The 21983-nt window shown below is 41.6% G+C and overlaps 1 protein-coding gene across 2 annotated transcripts in view; it reads left to right on the forward strand.

Annotated features, from left to right (window-relative positions):
• Nucleotides 1-13650: 13650 nt before the first annotated feature.
• The window catches only part of LOC128797626 (protoheme IX farnesyltransferase, mitochondrial), a 99475-nt gene continuing 91142 nt past the window's right edge, over nucleotides 13651-21983 (forward strand). The window contains exons 1-3 of one of the 2 annotated variants that reach the window (XM_053960363.1): nucleotides 13651-13766; nucleotides 14927-15051; nucleotides 16517-16841. In XM_053960363.1, coding sequence (XP_053816338.1) covers nucleotides 13724-13766; nucleotides 14927-15051; nucleotides 16517-16841 — 493 coding nt within the window. In that variant the 5' untranslated portion in view covers nucleotides 13651-13723. Of the gene's footprint in view, nucleotides 13767-14059; nucleotides 14098-14926; nucleotides 15052-16516; nucleotides 16842-21983 lie in introns of those variants that run through there. The other variant, XM_053960364.1, reaches the window with a different exon arrangement.

The following is a 21983-nucleotide window of genomic DNA, read 5'->3' on the forward strand; positions in this document are numbered from 1 at the left end:
CCAGAGAGCAGATCTTGTCAGACACATCCTAAAAAGCTGAGCTGCAAATGCTTGCCCATCAGGAGTAGGACACAGATGGATTTTCAGATGATTATAAAAGTCCCATTCAGTCAGAAATGGATTTCATTAATCAAATGCAATTTTTTACATAGCTTCAGACCTGGCTGAAAATGTTTCTTCTTATTTTATTTATTTGCATTTATTAACACAGCTATTAGCTATGTTAATGCAACCTCAGTGGTATTTTCATTTACTCCTAACAGACAGTTCTTATGTATACCACATAGCAAACGTGACCAGAAGGAATTTGACACAACCAACCCTTCCTTTGGAATCAATGTGGGATCCAAAACAAACTTCTGGTGATCTCAGCATCACTGCCCAAGGAACCAGGCATCCTATAAATAAATACTGAATTGCAAACTTGTGGCCAGTTGAGAATAAATCTGTTTCACTGGAAGTGGAAGAGAAAGCAGAGTTCAAGGCTGCTACTGAATTGGTGGCCAAATGCCAATACCATTCACTTTAGGGCAGTATAAAATTATTCATCTGACAGGCTGACCCTCCATGCTGGGAAAATAAAGCCATGTAACTATCCTCTAAGTCTCACAACAGTGGTTCTATGCCCTGTTGAAAGCAGCCATCTCTCTCCATGGGCTATTCACTCATGCAGAACCCATGCAGGACCTCAACAACACTTCTAAAATGCTGCTGCTATTCAGTGTTGTTGTTGGGTTGTATTTCCACACCTCTTTCCTGTGCATTTCCTAGAGCTCCTCACTGAGAGCCCACAAGCTTCCTTGCTCACTTTCTCCACTGACATATTTTGCTTCACTCAGATGCTTTTCAGACTGCTTTGGGTTTGAGTTGCTTCCTTCTCTCCCACACCATGCCATGCCACACAGCAGCAGCATGTGTCCATTAGCTGCAGCTCACCAGCAGCAAATGAACTAGCTTATAAAACATGTATGGGGAAGTAAGTCATTACACAATCATATGCCAAAACATTTCAGATCTGGATTTTTTTTTTTTTTTAAGCCACACATGTAAGCACTGCAGTGCTATCTTTGCATGTAACTGCTATTTTTGTCCCCTTCACTGTCCTTGTGACAGGACATCTCTTGTCTTATCACTAACTGTCCTTCCATGGCTTTGGCATCTCTCAAGAGCATCCTGCATCATGCAGATGCTTCTCTCTCTGGTATTCTCTCTGATCCTTCAGTGTTCCCTGAGTTTTTCACCAATCATTGTCACGGACTCATTCATCATCAGTGCAATAAGGTAATACCTTAGAGATGGTGCATGGTGTGCTGGAAAAAACGCTGATATTGCAATTGGGACACCTACCAACACACTGGCACTGGCTTGGGTACCCACAGTCTTGTAGGACCCAGGTGAATAATTTAATCTTTCCTTTCACATAAATTTGTTAGCTCTTGAACACCGCATGTGTTCATGAAGGGTCACTGAAGGGAAAATGAGCTTGAGTTTTGCCGGTGTTCATTGTCAGGCCCTGTGCTACTTAGGCCTTCCTCTCTAAACTCCAGATAAAAAAATATTTACATTATTTTCTTTTGTCTAAATTGTCTATTTAACATTAACATGGAGGGACCTTTCAAGCCTTGGTACAGTAGGGCTACTGAGGCAACTTCAACATGAGTAACACTGTTTTCTTTCACATCACCCTCTATGCAGACACCTTACATGGGTTTGAGGTATGAATTTGGGAGAAGAATTGATATTTCCATTTTAGAGATCAGAAAATTTGGGGTGCTGGAAGGGATTTCCCCTGTATCAGCCATGAGGTGCCTGTGGCCATCAGAAATAGGACAAGAATAATTTGTAGGACCATGAAATATTTCTTTACTGGGAGGGTGGTCAAACTCTGGAACAGGCTTCCCAGACAAATGGTGGATGCTCTAAGCCTGTGAGTGTTTAAGAGGCATTTGGATAATGCTGTTAATAATACTCTCTAACTTTTGGCCAACTCTGAATGTTCAGGCAGTTGGATTTGATGAGCACTGAATGTTCCTTCCAATTGAAACAGTTCTATTCTATTCTATTCTATTCTATTCTATTCTATTCTATTCTATTCTATTTTCTTCACCATTTTTTATTTCCTCACCTCCAAATACTCCTTGCGTCTTGTGCAGCTGTGCCAGACAGTCCCAGCGTTATGCTACCCTGGCAGAAGAGTGTTAGTTTGTCACTCATAGACCCTTTCAGTAGATTTTTAGTTTTCCTTCTGAGCTGCTTTCTTTGAGGTCTGCTCTTGCCTTCTGAAGCAGTTAATTCCTACAGTGGCTTTCCCTCAAAATGTCTTGAACTGCTTCAGAGGATACTCTAGGGTGACACAGGAGCCAGCCCTGCTGTTTGGAGGAGCTGGTGCCCACACGTGAGTGACAGCAGCACTGTGCAGTGCCCCAATACACCCCACATTTGCAGCCCCGTGGTGACACATTCTTGTTGGTCCCTGCAAGACAGGCACAGGGATGGTGGGGCACAAATGTCTCCTGAATCTTTTGGGATCTGCACTTGAACAAGGACCCTGTCTTCCTTCCATCCCTCTCCCATGCCAGGCCCTTGTGCCTTTGTTGATGCCCTGTCACATGCCACTGATGCCCAGAGAATCCATCCCTTGCTGCTCCCTGGGTCTGCTGTACTGATTTTATCATTACACCTCTCAAATACCCTCCAGATTTTGACATTCTCACTCTTCTTTACAATTCCCTTTTGCTTCTATTTCTACCTTTACAGCTGAAGGTTTTGCTGTTAATTTTTTGTGGGCACCAGGTCAGATTTCTCCCTAACAGAAGGTGTTTGTTCCTGATCTGTCCTTATGGTTCCTCTGTGCCCTGCCTATATTCAGGTCTTTGCTGTTTTCCAGAAGTGTTGCTGTGTTGGATCAGACTGGAATCTGTCTAGCCCTAGCATCCTGTCTGTCACAGGAGGAGGCTTTGGAGTTGCAAGAAACCCCAAAATCAACATTTATAGGCCATCAACTCCCATCCCCCCAGTCTTGCAAGCAATAAGAACACATTCAGTGTCTGTCCCGCTGCACTGGTATTTTTGCTCTGCAGTTCACGCTGGTTCTAGTTCAATTTTAAATTCTAATCCTTTCAAAGAGAAGTACAGATGCAGTACTTCTCTTTGAAAAAATTTACTACTAATCTCTCTGGAGTCTGTGACAAAGAACAGTTTCTCAGCATTACCTCAAATGTTAAAATATTAATGAGGGAAGAGTCTGGTATCTGGCAAAAGCTGTCTGCTAGCACTGGAGATGGACTAAATGATCTTGTTGCCTTTGCTACTGAAAAATGAATATCTTACACAGGAGAGATTAGACAGACCTGACACCTTTAGTAAAATAGGATCTCTATTTCTACAGATGTATTTAAAGTCATTTTAATCCTGTAATGTTTTATGAAATAGCAAAGCTTTGAGTGAATCTATTTAGAATGGTCTATAAGCACTGCAGTATGGTTTTTTTGACCCAGCTCCCATTTGTAAAGTGCTGACTCTTTATATCATGTTTATATATATATATATTTATATATATATAATTATTTTCTACCCAGATGACTTTTTGAAATGAATGGCCATAAAAGGTATATGGTTGATAGTGTGACACACCAAGAGTTTGGAAACGGGCTGCCTGTGGGAATCTTAAATCTCCACTTATAAGCTGAAACAAGCAGCCTGGTTTTCCTGTACTCTTGGCATCAGTGATCCCACAAAGCCCCATCTCTGCCAGGTGTCACCTTGTACCAGGACACAGCCACTGTGGGCACAGACACCTTTGAAGAGAGACTGGCCACCTCCAGACAGTGCTTGGTGACCACTCTCGGCCTGAGTCAGTACCCAAAATAGTCCACAGGAGAGCCTGGAGGCCTTGCCCAAGTATCTGTAGTGGTTTCCCTGGTTAGGGTTGAGGACAAAGCTGCTGTTATTGAAAACTCTGAACGCTCCATCTATTTCAAAGGGGGAAGGCAAGGCAAGGTAAGCTCTAGGTTCCTTCTGGCATCTCCCTGCTGACCCTGCAGTCTAAACATGCTTTTGGTGGCACTGGGCTTCCACTGATTCTGTAGCCTATGGAAGAAGTGGTGAGTTCTGGGAGAGGAAGGCAACGTTTGTCTCCAGCCCTGGAATTTGTCCATTCATCAGTCATTCTAGGACTTGTAGATGATCCAATTGCATATTAATAACATTGGCCATTCCTCACTATAAATCAGTTATAAGTAGTTTTTTAAAAGAACATTAATTCATCTTGTTTCCCCACCCCCTTCCCCTTTGCTCTGGATTTTTATCACCCCTAGTGAGAATTTTAGGGGAAATTGTTTTGGAATGGCTATTTTCTAGGGGAGAGAATTTAGTTTTTTTCTGTTAGAAATTCAGGTCAGCCTTTTTAAAAATTAGTATCTAAAGTCAGGCTTCCAAACTCACAGCTTAATTTGCAAGTTGAACAACAAAAGGATATTAAAGAAGCTCAGGAAGTCCAAATATGCCCCAGTTCTTGATGTACATTGCCTTGAACTCTGGAGTTCCCTGTTTTTATTGCTTCAGCTTAGCCTCGACAATGCAATAAACCATTGATAAATGGCTCCAGCCAGATTTCCTGAATTTTCTTTGTGACACTGACTCTACTGCAGACAGTATATCAGGTTACCACTTGGGGTTGGTACTGTTTTATTTTATCTTCCTTATGCAAGTACAAATGGATGCATCAACCCTAAGAAATTAAAGGGTGTATGTGCAGGGAAATCTTTCACAAACCTTCTCATCCCTGTGCAAATGACTGTGATGGGCCTTACACTGGTGACTTTTCCCCACTGCAGCTCTACTGACCTCAGCAAAAGTGTCTTCTAATTTACATTATGGAGATCAGACCCAGCCTAAATTCACTGAAATTTTATGCCCCTATTAGTTGCTCCTGCTCATCCAAGGGGACATGAATCCTCCTTGTACAGGAGGACCTCAGAGAACCAGATACTCCCCACCTCAGGGCTTTGCATGTTCCCGGAGGTGCCAGCAAGGAGCACTTTCTGAGATTTCTGAATTCATATCTCTTTTATTTTGGGCTGCAATGGAAGCTTTCCTAACACTTTGTATGGAAGTGGGAGCTATCTTCATCCCAGCCCCCTCTACAGGGCAAGCAGGGAGTGGTCCCTCTCTGCCACGCACCACAAGAGTTTTCCAGCCAGGAGGCAGGACCCTTTATCTATCTTCCATAGAAGCACCACCATAAAAAATTCTCACTCACAAAGGCATGGAAGAAATCAAATGTTGCACAGTCACTGTCTCCCCGTGCTGGCTCCTGGCCATGGGCATTCACGTGGGGATGTGCTGTGTGCAGGAAAGGATAAACTTTTCAAAACAAATGTGAGCGATGGTCCAGAAGAAAGTAGGACAGATGCAGAGCTGCTGTCTGCTAGCAGAAACCCCTGCAATGGGAAGGGGCTACACTTCCAGTAGCCATTCCATTTCCATCCATAGGGAGATTTTTATGTGGAAAGAGGAAAATACAGTAACTAAGGAGCAGCAAAAAAAAAAAAAAAAAAAAAGAGATGGTGAGGAAGTTGGAAATAGCATGAAGAAGGAATGGATGCTGAAGCAAGCACGTGCCTTGCCAAGGAGGGGAGGTTTTCAGGGAGATGGCAAGGACAGCCGGATGAGTGACTGCTCTTGGAGGCATCAGGAAGGGTTTTAGGAATATATCATGGGGACACAAAAGGCAAGAGAGAAAGTAGTTCTATCAATAAATAAGGAGAAAGATTAAATTAATGGTGACTCTGAAATGGCCAAGCAACTGAACTCTCCTTTTAAAAATCAGTTGTTAACAAGAAAAATAAGGGAAATCAGTACTGTACAATGAGTTTGGAGCTCCCATTCTGGGAGCCTGGTGAGCTGTGGCACCTAGCAACCCCCTCTCTGTTAAAAAGTTAAAAGAAAGCTCTGATTAAACTCTTTATAGGGCAAATCAGAAAGGTTTCTCTTCCCTACCCAGCTAGTAGGGATCTGTTGTCCTGTCCTGATGTCATTTTCTGAGTGTGCTTAGCACCCATGCTTGTGCAGGACAGTGATCCTGCATTTGTACCCTGCAGGAGGGACCTTCAAAATCCTCTTTCACGGTAGCGTATATTTGCTCTTACACTTTGTTCCTCTTTGAAATCCTTCAGAAGTCCATCTGGGTCTCCTTTCTGAAACAGTAATTTCTGTATTGCCCAGAGGAAATAGTGGCATCACCATCCCTGGAAGTTCAAAGGAATGTGGATATGGCACTTGAGGATATGGTTTAGTGGCATTTATGGTGGTGCTGACATAACGGTTGAGCTTTACAATCTTTGGATCTTTTCCAAATCAAATGATTTTGTGATTATGGAGGTGATGGGCTAGACTGCCTTTAATTGGAATAGGGATTGTTTCACTTCCCTGAAGATGCTGATATTTCAGACTATCTCCTGAGCCGGCTAATTAAGAATTTCTCAGCTTCACAATCCCCATCTCTCCAGGTCTCAAAGGCATGTTTGTGTTTGAGAAGCATGTCTTACACTGACCCTTGGACTCTGTATCCATCTCTACATGAACACACATAGTTGGCAGGATGTTTTCATGAGCTAAATTATTACTTCTTACAGGTTGAAGTCCACCATGATGTTTATGAGAACGATAATGATGGACCTTTGGAGGTTTCAGTGATGTGCTGCGACAACACCACAGTCAGGGTGGTGGGCTCCATCCCACCACCACTGCAAGGAGCAGAGTCAGACCCTCACTGGGGACTGCTCTCTCACATCCCCTCCTTCAGCTCCCAACCTCTTACTAATGTGAGCAGCCCCTGGAAAAACCTCACTAAGGGTGGAGGAAACCTGTCTTCTGTGCTTGGGCTCCTGTGTTTCATGCCTGAAGTAATTTAGTGTGAATAGTCCTTTCTCTGTGCCCTTGCTCCCCATCTGTAAAGGGGCAATAACAGACAGCTTTTCCCTCATCCCTTGGTTTTATCTGCTTGATTTTACTTATCTGTGGCCTGGGCTGCATCTTACACTGCATTTATAGAGCACCTAATTCCACGTGGTCTTGATCGTGGCTAGCAAGCTTAATCCAGCTAATATATAGTAAGAATAAAAAAAGCCCTGGCCAAAGTCAGAACATTCCCTCTGCAACACAGCCCACAGACACCAGACTTGGATTTGCAGTGCATTTCATGAGTACTGAAATGTATTTTAAAACAATGTCATGAAATACACTGCAATAAGCTTAGAGAGTTGGTTTCTATTATTTAGAAAGGGAAAGTTTATGATAAAAAGCTGAATTTGTAGAGTAGTTTTAAAAGAACATTTATGAGGATTTTGAAAACCCAGAAAGCTTCCTTAATGCTGTAGTAATGAAGGTGCCTTAAGGGATTTAAGTTATGCAGTAGCCAAATTCAGGTCAGATTGCTAAAGTTGCTAATGTTAATGATGCATCTCCTTCAAGTTTCTCCATGTAACAAAATCAGGCTTAAACTTGACTTATTTTTGCAGAAATGGAAAAGAATTGGTCAGTAAATACCAAATACAAACTTTTTGGATAGCGTGGAAAATTACAAAGGTTTTCTGAAGGTGAATATGTGAACCAAAAATATCACATATAAGTAAGTCATGTTGGCCTGTTTTGAAAACAAAGTGTACCTTGACAACATGATGCAGGACTGGTTAATAAGTGGTGATGGCCAGACTGGTTTCACTCAGCCTCTGCATTCGGTACAGTGGAAAATAGTGGAATTAAAAAAAAAAAAAAAGTGGAAAATAGTTTTTCCTTTATAAAAACCTTCATCTTTGTTGTTCCACCTCTGACCTGTGTGACTGCCCACTGTGAAGTGTGGCTGTCCCTTTCCTGTCTCTTTCTCAGACGTTCAGATAGGGCAACTCAGTGATTATTAGTTCTTAAAACCAGGGTAGTTATACATATGGGAAATGGTCTAATGGGCAGAGCACTGAGGGTTCTTCAGGATATTTTGGGTGAGTCTGATCTTAATTTCCCTCTCTGGGTGATTGGGCTGATCACACTGAACTCAGAACTCTGAGACAAATGTGCTATGTCAGTTTTTCTATTGCACAATCACCAATATCTCCACATCGACAGCTATCACAACATTTTGTGCTCACGCACAAATTCAGTTGTTTTCAGCAGGCTTATTTCTTTCTAATTTTAATGGACACCAAACCTGGTTGCATCCAGGCTCCATTTTTCTCCAAATGACCAACAAACCTCTGAACACATATGTTTTTCTTTTCCGTCTTCTTTTTCCTCCCTCTTACCACTTTGAAGGAACAGAGGATAGTTTTGATATCTTCAGTAGCTTCCTATACTGCTGTGCACTTTTCAGCACAAACTTGTTTTATGCTTCATGCTGCTCAGCACACAGGCTGGAAACCAATATGATGAAAACTTTGTGATTCATCACACTGAGGTAGGGCCCATCAGGTCCCTCCTTCCAGAATGTGGATAGTGAGTCACTTTGAGAAAACAGCTCTCAAGAAGCAATTTTGCAGGCTCTTGCTTTGTTTCAGTGGGCCACAAAACTACCATCCCCTTGTTCAGATGGGGATTTGGTGAGACCCTTTTAACAGAACAAGGCCTGGACATTCCATATTGCTTGTCATGGCACAAAACACAGCATTTTACACCTTATAAGAATCTTTAAATTATGGACTGGTAGACCAGGCAGGGAAGAAATGTCAACCTTGATCAGTGAATTAAAGCATTCAGCTGCATTTACTGTCTTACGTTTCTTTCCGCTAGGTCAGGCCAAGCAAAGCTGATGCTAATCAGTTGAGAGAACTGCAAATGTTTTGAAATACTGTGGATTAGGGAAAGTGCATGATTTGGGCAGACATGAAATACTGTGCATAGATATAAATAAATATTGTTCCCAGCTCAGCCTCTGGCTTGTCTCCAATATGTCACAAATTCATCACAACCTGAATGGGGTAGTGTGTTAACAAATGCCTGAGAGACTATGAAAACTTCCTGGTGGGGTGCACATGCTGTACTTGACCAACTACCATTGTTTGCCAAAATTAACCCTTGGAATATGGCAGCAGCCCAGGGAAAATAAAGCTGAATTTTATGTGTGCTAAGGCTTGTCTCTTTGGGGGGATGTTCAGGAGATGAGGGTGGATGTGATAGCTGCCAGAATTAAATAAAGAGCCCTAGGTGGAAAAGAGCTCTCACCCTGATCAGAACAGCCTACATTGTTATCTGCAGAGCAGCAGGGAGAGATCTGTGATAGCTAAAACTTAACTTTTAAAAACTGTTCTGAATTACTGAAGATCTCAAAATGGCTTCTCGGTAGGCTGCCTCTTTCATCTCTTGCTATTTTTAATAGCCCATTATGAATCATTTTGATATGTTCATAAATGTTATCCTTTCTCCAAGATCTTTGCTATGGTTGTCAGCTGCTGAGGCTAATATGAGCATGGTTAGTTGGGCTGGGATGTGAGCGCTTCAAAAAATGCCTGCTTGGCTGAATGATTTATAACAACTCTGCCCTAAACATCCATAAATAAGGAGAATGTGTATTCTGCTTTACTATGCTGAGGAAATCCTCAGCCTCCTTTGTTTAAGCTGAGGAAGGTGTGCTGGACCTTGTTTGTCTCTCAGGATGATGTACCCCATGGGGTCCAGTTGGAGTCAGTAGAATCGCCACATATTTTTGAGGGACGTGGACCCACTGCAGCAGCCAGAAGTTCAAGCAGGCAGCCTCTGAATGATGTAGCTTGCCTGGCACATAAACGCCCTCCACTGTTGAGTGGTTTCTGCACAGTCTGACGACATCTCCATGAGACGCTCTTCCATGGAGGCTCAAAGTCAGTGGTGAAGGTGCTCTACAACAACTCTGCTTCCTGGAGCAGGGCTGCTCAACCAGCACCCCTGCAGCCTCCCCCCACATGTTATTCCAACCACAGGCTCTCCCTTTCCTGAGGACCTGGTGGGAACAGTCTGCAAACAGATGAATTGTCCTGACCATGACAGCCTTCTCTTGGAATCAGCTTGCTTAGGGGCTTGGATCTGCAGCTTATGGGCCAGAAACAGCTTGCAGAGTTTGCAGTCAACAGGGCATGTATAGTATTTCTCTAAAAAAAGGAACTTGCTATGTCTTAGATGTATTTTGTGACTGGAAACACAAGCAAGGCGCTCATTTACTTTGCCCATGTAGCATCCCAGGCTGTAAAATGCTGGGGAAGGACACAGATTACTGCTTAGAGCAGTAGGGCTGAGGGGTCTGTGCTGCACCTCCTGTTATGAACTCTGGTCTGTTTCTCTTATGTGACATTTTTTTCCTCAGAAATGAAATTGATTCTCCCAAAAACCAGAAAATAGAAAGCATTCCTCCCTTCACAGCAAAGAGAAACACTGGAGTTTCTCACTCTTCTCCCACAAGGACTCATCTAGTTTTACACCCAGGAGCAGGAGGGAAACCAGTCTTCCTCTCCCATGTCCCATTTGGAAAGGCTGTGCTCATTGGTGAGGTAGGTATAAAGAAATTATTGCAAGAAATTATTTCAGGCTGAAAGGCACCTCCCCAAAATAGTTAATGTGTGTGATCAGCTGTTAATATGTGCTCTGTAATTAACATTAGTGGCAGTTGTGGGGTTAAATGCCCCCTGCATCATCCTGAGAACAAATCTATAGGTGCAAAGTTTATAATCAAGGGAAGCACCGCAGATGCTGAACAACTGTCCATCTTGGCAACTAGCAAAATGTTAAAGATGCTTCAGCAATTGTTCTGACCCACAATGGTGACCTTGGAGCCCCGTGACAAGAAATGTGTCTCTGGCAACCCCCCCTCCCCCGGTCCTGTGATAGAAGTACTGGGCTTTTATGAGCTAGATGGTGGGAGCTGAGTGGGGAGGGTGCTGGGAGCTCCCTGGAAGGTCCATGCTCCCCTTCTGTACTCCATAGTTCCTGGTGCTTTCTAGAGTATTTTGTGGGGCCAGCTCCTGTGGAATCAGCACTGTGCAGCGCCAAACCTTCAGTAATGAGATCCAAAGCCTGTGGAGCCCTTTTGGGCTCAAATACAACTCTGACATTTGGATACTGGTGTCCACTAAAAATCCTAAGATTATTTTCTCTCTAGGAGTAGCTTTAGTGGTTCAAACCAAATGGGTATGTGACATTTTGTGTGCCCTAAATCCTCATTATTGTTTCACAAGGAGGTATTGCTCTGTCTCGATGTCCATGGATAACATTCTCTTTAATTAGAAAAGTAGTGTTATATCACCCCTCTCCAGGGGTGCCATTTACTGCCCAAGTGAAAGACAACGAAAATCATTAAACCTTAAATCTCAGCCCTGACACTTTGCTCTCTGACCCAAACTGCCCTAAAACCAACAACCATTCTGGCCCTCAGTGCAACTGTTGTATGCATTTGCAGCGTGATGTTTATTTTATTTTTGCAGGTGTAAATCTGAGGGCAGAAAAAAAAGGCATAAAGTAGAGATGTGGATAGGAACTGCAAAGTGATATATGTTCGGTGATGAGAACTTGAAGCAAAACCGGATATTAACTGTAAGAAATGTGAAGTCCTAATTTCTCCCCAGCTCCCCAAATAGAAGGAAATAAATGCTTTGAAGTAGGATATTCTCAGTGAATTAGAGTGAGTGTTTTCATTTTATCTTCCTAATAATGATTTAAGATGACTTTTGCATGAATTTAAGCACTATAAAGAAATGAAAGCCTGGGAGGAAGATGGTTCTGAGGAATATTTCCATGAAAAAAATATTGAGAATGACTTTCAAAAACATTTAAGTGACTTATAGCCTACATCTTCTGAACTGAAACTCTTGTGAGAAAACATTTTAAAGATGCCTGGGGGTGCAATTACATCTTACAGCTGGAGCAGTCCTAACCATTCCTTTCCCTTTTTGTTCAGACTCTGGTCCAAGGCCCTTCGTCTTTGCCCTGCTTTAGCTTTTCAACCTTTACAACAGTGCCTGTGCAGGACCAGTTGAAACAGTATAGCCAGCAAAATTAGCAATTTCTTCCTTTCAGTTTAGCAAGTTGAATCAGCTTAGCAAAGGATCCAGCCACCCCCAGAACATGTATGAGGGCAGGATGATGTGACAGCTGCAACAGCTCTTCAATGTTACCCTCTGAAATGCATATTTTTACCCAAGGAGTATAGAAACCAAACCTTCAGTCTCAAAAATTACTTTAGAAACGAAACACTTTGTAAAATTTATTTTATCAAGCATTTGGCTTTTTAAAGCTCATGTTCTTTTGGGAATGGGACTCCATAGAATTACGGAATTTATTCATTTTTTATTAGCCCTCCCTTGGCTATTTTACAAGGATTTTGCAATGGCCCAATGCACTCCTGGTCACCTTCTTGCTGTGCCAGACACCACATCCTGGCCACAACTGTTTCCTGGGGATGAGCCTGGGGATGCAGCAGAGGGAACAGCCCCAGTGCCTGGCAGAGGCCATGAGGAGGCTCCAGGCCAGGCTCTGGGCACTTCCTCATGGAAAAGGTGACCGAGGTCTCCTATCTGGCCCTAGCTCCCCCCTGAAAGCTGTTCCCTGTCGCTGTACGCCAAAAATGACACCCCGGTTCTTCACTCAGGCTCACTGGCTGGTTCGCTGGGTGAGAAACTGCTCTGGTACTTGTTCTGCAGGAGCAGTCTCACTCACATCTCCCCCCAAGAACTGTTGTTCTTTGCCATAACAATTTTTATAATAAAAAGTCCTTAATTCAGTTTCAAAACGTCTTGTTTCATTGCTTGTTTCTCCATGGAAACGGTGTGCTGACCACAAAGAGCGTATAATGGTCATTTGCATTTTCATCTCAGTGTTGATGATACATCTCATGTTTTGGACTTGCACAACTGATCTTGTTTGTACATCTAAATTTTCTTCCTCATTATCTGGAGTGTCCAGTTCTGCACTCCTCAGAAGAAAAAAGACAAACTACTGGAGAGGGTCCAGTGGAGGCCACAAAGATGATGAGGGGTCTGGAGCATCTCCATATGAACTATGGGAGCTGGGCCTGTTTAGTTTGGGGAAGACAGGGGGGAAATCTCATTAATGCATATAAATAGCTCCAAGGATGCCAAGAGGATGGTGCCAGACTCTTCCCAGCGGTTCCCAGTGACAGGACAAGGAGCAATAGCCATGAACCAAAAGACATGAAATTCCACCTCAACGTGAAGAAGAACTCCTTTCCATGGAGGGCGGCCAGAGCCCTGGAACAGCTGCCCAGGGAGGGCGTGGAGACTCCCTCTCTGGAGACATTCCAGTCCCACCTGGATGTGCTCCCGTGTCACCTGCCCTGGGTGACCCTGCCTGGGCAGGGGGCATTGCACCCGTGTGTTCCCCAGAGGTCCCTTCCAACCCAAACCATTCTGCGATCCTGTTATTTTAGGTAGTTTATTTTGTACTGGTAGAGAGGTGAAAATCCTTTTGACTCCTTCCTCGCCGCTTTTATATATTGGCCTGGGGAATTTCAACCTTCGGCATAAAAAACCCTCACCTCGGGGCACGGCCACTCGTCACGGGCGAGCAGCCCACGCAGGCGGCAATCCTAACCAGGACGGTCTCGACACGACCGCCCTCCCCGTCGGGACAGCCCCTCAATGGCCGCTCCGCCTCCGCGGCAGCGCCGACCCGGAAAGCGTTTGGAGGTCGCGCCGGGAAGATGGCGGCGCCCAGGCGGTGAGAGGAGAGCGGCGCAGCAGCCGCGGCCATGAGCGCCGCCCGCAGCTGCCGCCCGCCCCGGGCGCTCGCAGGTACCGCGGAGCCCTAGGGCGAGAGGGCCGGTGTGCGAGCAGGGCCGGGGCGGCCCGGGCTGCTCTGTGGAGCGGTCCCCGGAGCCTGTAAGGCCATGCGTGTGCCTGTCCCCGTGTGCGGGGGGGGTCCCGGTGTGCCGCGCTGCGCTGCGTGTCTTCCACACGTGTTTGACTTTGGTGCTGTCCTATGGCAGCTGCTTCCTCTCAGTGCTTATTTAGCAAGATAACCTTGTCGGTAGTGTATATAGTAGTGGGACAATACTATGTTGTATACGATGCTCCATCACCAAGGGTGCCTGAGCTCAAGCAGCGTTTGGACAGCACTTTCAAGGTCAGGGTGGGATTGTTGGGGTGTCCTGTGAAGGACCAGGAATTGAATTCGATGATCCTTGTGGGTCTCTTCCAGCTCAGGATGTTCTGTGAAAATGCATCTTACTGGTGCTCAGGAATTTGGAACAAACACCTGAAAGTATTGGGACATGCCAACAGTTCAGTTTTGGGCCCCTTGGGATAAGAAAGAAAAGGAGGGGTTGGCTTGTGTCCAGGGAAGGGAACAGAGCTCAGGAAGGATCTGGAGCACCAGAAGCAGCTGAGGGAGCTGGGGGGCCTCAGCCTGAAGAAAAGGAGGCACAGGGGAACTTCCCATTCTCCACAATTCCCTAGCAGGAGGGTGCAGCTAGGTGAGGATTGGGCTCTACTCCCAGGGAGCAAGGGACAGCATAAGAGGAAGCGGCCACAAGTTGGGCTAGGGGAGGTTTGTGTTGAATCTTAGGCAAAATTTCTTCTCTGAATGGGTTGTCAGGCACTGGCACAAGCTGCCCAGAGCAGTGATAGAGTCACCATCCCTGTAAGGGTTAAAAAAACATATGAATGTAGTACTTAGGGACATGGTTCAGTGGTGGACCTGGCCATGCTGCGTTAATACTGAGACTTGATCTTAAAGGTATTTTCCATCTTTAATGATTCCATGATTTTGCACTGTCAGGTCTTTCATGTGGAGCAACAAACATTTTCCATTATCTGACTCTGGTTCCCATTTGTTGGGGAGTCCTGTGTCACAGCTGACAACAGGCACTGTAGTCTTAATTAGAAGCAAACTCAGTGGCAGAGAAGAAACTGGAATCTGCTGTTAGCTTTTTTTCTTGCTTTCCTTTAAACAGGATTATTTCTTTGGCATCTGAGGAACACTGGTGCACAGAAGATACCATGCCGGTTTGTGCGCCTTTACCATGTGGCCAGCAGCAGATTGATTACCTTTCAGTACTTTAACTTTCTCAAACGAATGGTAAGTCAAGGAGTGTATCTATACATATTTCTCATTGGTCCCATGTGATAAGTCAAAATGGAGATTAGTTGATAAGAGTAATATTTTTCTTATCATCCAAACTCAGGCAATTTTAAGCGTCTCCATTTTTCACTAAATCAGAGTTAAAGCACTTGGTATCCTAAAATGTCTCAGGCTGGAGGAAACCTTTTGTGGCAAGGACAGTGCCTTGTGTGGTGAAGTCTCCTCCACTTGACAGGAGGCTTCTGTACCCTTGAAATAGGGCACTCATCTCCTGTTGAGAAACTTGACAAAAAATTATTTTGAAATCATAATTTATAAAAATGCTAATAAAGTCACATCTTGGCTAGCAGTCAAACAAGTGGTAGATGGAACTCATTTGTGGAGGTGGTGTGTTCTCAGTTATTTGGTTTATTTGAGTCAAAATTCCTGAGCTCATTAAGTTAATGGGTTACATTTACAGTGTGCTGTTAGTTTTAGGCATTAAAAGAGCTGAGGTTTATCATTAAACCCCTTGAAATTACATCTTCTTCTTTGACGAGTTGTATCATATGTTAGTGGATGGTAGTAATTTTTTTTAATTGTGCTGCTGATTTGAACTATATTCACATTGCTCATTCAGAGTTGCAGACCACTCTTCCTCAATGTAATTATTACTGCGTACTTGAAATCAGGATTTGTTGAAAGTTCTGTCTTTCTATGCTTCTGGTGCTTGAAATATATAGAATATTTGGGGGTAGAAAATATGAGAAGAGAATCTAAATGCTCTTTTTCTTATTCTGTGTTTATTCTGTGAGCTCTAAAAGAGAGCAAACAACTCCATCCTAATTTATTGTTCAATATATGTTCCTTTGAAATTTGTTGACTAATTAATTAACAATAAGTTTGGCATAAATAATAATAGACTAATGTGGGAAATTATTTTATATCATAAGTGGTAGATTGTAGATTTTATATCATAAGTGGTAGATTTTTTGGCTTTTTTTTTTCATTTCTTAAATATGCATAAGTTTAGTACTTATGTTTGGAAACTGAAGTTGTGTGGGAATTTGTATATTTTGCTGTTTAAAGGTGAATTTTGTTTGGTCAAAGGTTGAGCTTAATGACCTTTATTATTCTGTGAAATTGATTAGTTGTAAGTCACATTGTATTACCTGGTGGTTTTGAATATGAACAAAGAGTTTGCTGTTGTAGCTGTGAGGGAGGAAGTAAACATTCAAATGCAATTCTGCAAGCTTACATAAACATTGATTCAGTCGTGAAAGCTGCTTTTGTAATATCTTAGCCAACTTCAGAAGTCTTTCTGTGTATGAAATAAGTGTCTGAAATTCAGACTAACTCAGCTGTGTTGTGGAAGTAATTCTCCTAACAAGAATAAAATAGCAATAGTATTCTTGGTGTTAATTAAGTGAAATGGACAGAAATATCTTTATCTATTTGTTTTAACACTTCTCGTTGTATTTAGTATGTAACACAGTGCAACAAAGACCTCAGTCAACGAGCCAAACCCAAGTCCGATTCAATTGTGTCTCCTTTTCATGAGCTTCATCAACTGGATCACGAAAAAAAGGTTGTACACAAAATTAGCCCAGTTTCACCTATTCATCACTCATGGTCTGAGATGTCAAGCAGAAATGAGTTGACAGAAATGAAATCAGCTGCAGAAACTGAAGACTCAGTCATACCAGTGGGAGGTGAATGCAAGGAAGACAGACAATGGAAAGAAATGAAGCTACAGCTGGATGATTTGCCAGGAATTTTGGCACGCTTGTCCAAAATCAAGCTTACAGGTATTACAAATAATGTGTTCAGTGTTTGAAGTTGTCTTGCTTAAGTTTACTAGTGTTTTGTCTTATTTACATACCTTTCACTGTAGTACTGCTGGTTGTGAAATTAGCACTAGAAGTCCCAACGTAAGATAATCCAAGTGGTTTCCTATATTAGAAAGCAAAATGTTTTAGTCTGACCAATTGAATTTTGTAGAAGGAGATCCAATTTACTTTTCAGTCAGTGATAGTGTTGTCTTTTCAAACCAGCAATTTGCTAATCAATTGCCTTGTGGCCTTAACTACATTTTGTGTTGTTCAAGTAGTAATACTTAATGACTTTAAGTAACTCCTTTGCCAATAGGAACAATTACAAATTACCCCTTTGCCAATAGGTAGTGCTATAAATACTTTTATTTCTAAGGAGGCTCTAATTATCTGACCAAAGCCTTACATCTTGTCTATGATGTAAAGTCCAAGAACGGAAATGTAATTTCCTAAGTCCGTGCCTCGGTGCTCTCCAGTCAGTCAAGTGAATTCCTGATAACAAGACTGTTCCTTGCCCTAAAAATTTGTTATAATGAATGTTCTGAATTCAGTTAACTTTTAAAAACTTTTTTATCTTGCAATATATACGTTTTCATTGTTTGTTTTTCTGTGGAAAAATCTTGCTGACCACATAGAGTGTATAATGATAATTTACATTTTCATCTGTGTTACTGATACATCTTGTGTTTTGGATTTAGCACAACTGATCTTGTTTGCGCATCCAAATTTACTTCCTCATTGTTTTTAGAAAGCCTGAGGGCATTTATTTTGTGCTGGTAAGGAGTTTGATGAGGTGAAAACATGTATTTTAATATTTTACTATGTCACTTTAACATATTAGACTTGGAAATTTCAAACTCAGATTACATAAATCTCTCACCAGCACGTTCAGCAATTATCAGGATTATTTGCAGCAACTTTGTGGTACATACATCCTTAATTATTGTCTCATCTTTCTTTCTGCATTATACAGGTTTTGCCTTTTTCTCCTTCATGCTGTTCAGTTTTAGTAATAATTTGTTACTGTTGAGCTCACCATGGGTAACAAGGAAGTGCTGTGTGAACAACTAGTCCTTCTGGCATATTTTCATTGAGGTGATTTGATTGAAGTGTCTTATGTGAAATAAAATACTATGATAGCTGTTGAAGTAGAACTAAATTAAAAAAATTTCACTAGGTCTGGAAATGAAAACTTACAATGCTGTGATTAAGGGACCAGAGAGAGAGAAAACTGACTATTGTTGAAAGCACTTGAAATGTTTTTTTTATGTTTGCTGATGGGTAAGATCAGTGCTTGTACCACACCTCAGTGTTACTGGTGCTTCTTGAAATGGGAGTTTCAACAACTTCAGCAAGATGGAAGAGTGCCATTTTCAAGAGAAAACAATTTCATGTGATACCTTTTTATGTGGCCTCGGAGTTGCTGCAAAACTCTTCAACAGTTCCTGATAGCCTCTTCTAACTAGGCAAGCACCACTCTGGATTTAAAATAGGGTATAGAAGGCAAAGGTTAAGAATTTAATTCCCTTCAGGACTGTTGTTTTCTATGACAGTGCCTTTTGAAGTGTAAGCTTGACTGCTCATTTCTGAACACCTGTACAATTTTTAATCCAGCTTGCAAGCCTGTTGGGAAAGGGATTGTGATTTTAGTTTATCTCTGTATTCTCCTATGCCTGGAGGAGTTCTTGATCCAAGGTAAATATGGTAAAATTTACCTATTGAGAAGTTATAGGGAGATATAGGAAAAAACCTTACCCTCTTATCTCGTTGTCATCTTTGTGTTTGGTGTGCAGGTTTTTTGGAAGTGGAAAGTGTAAAAGAGTAAGGTGGACGAAGAGGACTTTGTCAAAGGGGAGTTCTATTGTTGGTCTTTATTGGTCATGGGACAGGGTAGGACATAAGCAGGAATATGATTGTGTGTAATACGTAGAGCAAGGAAAATTTTTTACAACTTGTGTAATCATTTAGACAAATTATATATTCTGTAAAGACTGTAGTGTTGTAGGTCTTTGATTTTTTTTTTAAAGAAGAATAAATTCTCTGAGGTCAGATTTTAAGTTGCAAATGTCGTACAACTCAGTTCCTTTCACCCGTGAAATTGTGATAGATCTCATATCCTCTGTGGTTTTTTTGGCAGACACTTTATTTATACTTTTTAGGGTATGGAATAACAAAAAAACAAACTCTGCATGGTGCCAAAATGGGACTTCCTTATGCTCTGTTCTTTTCCTGCTGCTGCTGGAAAGAGATTTTTTGTTTGTAGTATGAACTGTACTTCACCTTGGAAAGGAAATGAGTTTTGCTATTTCCATACCCTCCTGCTTAATGTAAACTGCAGCTTTTGTGACTCTGCCATTAGAACCTCTGCCTTAAAAACAGGAGTAGATTTTTGTTTATATTCTTTTGCCATAGAAAACAATTAGGGAACTTTTCATTGAATGTCACATAATCTACCTTTTTGGGTTCAATCTCCATCCATTCCCATCTCTGTATCCTACCACCCAGGCACTTGGAAAGCTAATGCATCTGTCTGATAGATTTTCAGAATTATAAATGCATTGTTTTCAACTTGATCCTAAAGTTGCTGTGTAACTGAAATTAGGTGAGAGATAAGGGAAGGTATGGGAATAAGAGGAAATTCTAATGATTTATAATGCGCACACACACTAGGAATTTCATGTTGTCTCATCTTCTTAAATTTAACTTCAAATTTAGAATTAAGTAATGTTTTCTCCAAGGATTACAGATGAAAACTCAGATGAACTATATGTAAAACCACAGGAAAATCAAAGTTCAATTTTTAGTTTGGGCAAACTGAGGAAAGTATGATATGAAAAATGCCGAGTATTCCTTTAGATAATGCTTTAGGTTTTGTGAACATTTCCTTGTTGTTTCCCCTGTAGCATGCTGTTTTTTTCTGTGAGAATAAGCAGCTGAAGTGGAACAGACTGTTGCATCCCTGGAAGTGTTCAAGGCCCGGTCTGGTGGGGCTTGGAGCAACCTGGGATAGTGGAAGGTGTCCCTGCCCACAGTAGGGGGTTGGAAGCAGATGATCTTCAGGGTCCCTTGTAACCCCAACTGTTCAGTGATTCTATCATTCTGTGATGTACCGCACCATGTGTCTTCAAGAAAAGACTGAACATGGCGCTCAGTGCTCTAGTCTGATTGGCAAAGTGGTGATCAGTCAAAGGCTGGACTTGATGATCTTGGACGTCTTTTCCAACCTACTTGAATCTGATTACATAGCACCTGTCTGAGAAGTGGATCAACATGTGTGGACAAATATGCTAATTTCTGGGTATTTTCAGTTTTGAAGACTAAACTAGAATTTTTTTTTATATATCTTGTTATAAGAAAATAATTCTGTTGTGTGTAATAGCAAACAGCTGGAATTCATTTGATGTATTGCTTCTGTATGGATTTGTGTCTGTGGAATAATGATCCTCTAGCACAAATGTGCTGAACCTAAAACCAGAAGCCTGAGATACTGGTACTGATTGAAGGTGTGGTTGTGAACATCCTGCTTCATCTCTTGTCTGTTGTGTATTGGTGACACGAAGATGATGAAGATCCAGTTTTGCATAATGACTCTTGACTCTTACCAAACTGCATCAAAGACTAAATAAGGGGCCTGTGTTGTGTTTGTAGGCTGAAAGTCTGATAACAGCTGCTATAGTAAAAAAATGCATTTGCTTTAGTGGAGCTCCTGTATGTTCCCAGTTGATTCTGGAATAATAGCATTTATTCTTTAAATGGTAACTTCAGTATAGCCAGAAACTTTGAAAAATATTTATTGGTTGTTACTGTTCTGAATATTGCTAGTTTACCTTTATTAACAGTTCTAAATATATTTCATATACTTGTTGAACTAGTTCTTCTTTTGTGATTATTGAAGAAGTAACTATTATCCCATCAAAGAAACTAAAGCTTTCTGGCAATTGGTTTTCCATGCTACAAGAAAAACAAATGAAATAAAAATAAGCCATTATTACAGTTCATTTTTAGCAAAGTATTTTAAAATTGTTTGATGGTAAGAAGAGGTTATCTACTCTGTTTGTAATATTGCACTTGCATTTTTCATGATTTGGTGCAGACTTGTTTCAGATCATTGTCCCAAATTTAAGTTTGCTTCAGGAATGTGGCCTTTATTAGTGTGCAGGTTATAATCTGTATCAAAACTTCGACGTGCCCAAACAAACCTGGATTTACAAAGGACATGTTGGTTAGGTGGGTAGCACTAAGCACTGCTGCTACAGTTGGCTTTCCAGAAACCAAAGTGTGAATACTCAGGAAGGAATATTTCTTCAGCTTTTGGAAAGCAACTTTCCTTTAAGGGCTATAGAAACTTTTGCAGTAAAGCAGTGAAATTGTTTATTGAAAAAAAAGTACAAATGCATTTGCTTTTCTCCTTCCTTATGTACTGATATATCACCAGTACAGGAGTAAAAGGGAATTCTAGAGTAGGATTGATTTGCTTTGGCTTTCTGTGCTTTTATTTTGGCTTGGCAACTTTTTAATTGTAGGTAAACAACATATGGCATAATGATTCACATGCTGTAAATACAAAGGATTTATAAAGGCAGAGCACATTGTGATGAAGTGGAAAAGGAATGTAAAGAACACACTAAACTTTTGGACTGTGTTTTTCTGCCAGAAACATTATAATTCACTCTTTGTCACCAATCCATCAGCATTTTCTTTTTCATCTACATTGACGTGGGAGACAAATGTCCCCTGTTAATTTTTGTTAAAGCTAAAAATGTTTAAAAGACTGAAAATAAGGCTTAGGCTGAGATCATCAGTTTAAATCTTGGCTTCTTTTTGAAGAGTGTGTATAATGCCAGCTCCCATCAACAAGTCTTGAAAGCATTGATTCCATCTATTATGCAATCAAGTGAAGTTAATTTGGCCCCTAACACACTAAACTAACAGGGATTAAAAAACAAACAGAGTCAATGATCTCATTCCCTTGATGTAATATCAATTAAATACACTTTTCCTCCATGAGGGAAGTTGAAAAGTAAATTATTGCTTCCACAGTTAAAGAAAATAAACTTCCCACTCCAAAGGGAGCATTTTCCTATTTACTGCTAATGTGTTGTATTGGAATATCTGGGC

Source organism: Vidua chalybeata, chromosome 19 (genome assembly GCF_026979565.1).
Source record: "Vidua chalybeata isolate OUT-0048 chromosome 19, bVidCha1 merged haplotype, whole genome shotgun sequence".
Classification (NCBI taxonomy): domain Eukaryota; kingdom Metazoa; phylum Chordata; class Aves; order Passeriformes; family Viduidae; genus Vidua; species Vidua chalybeata.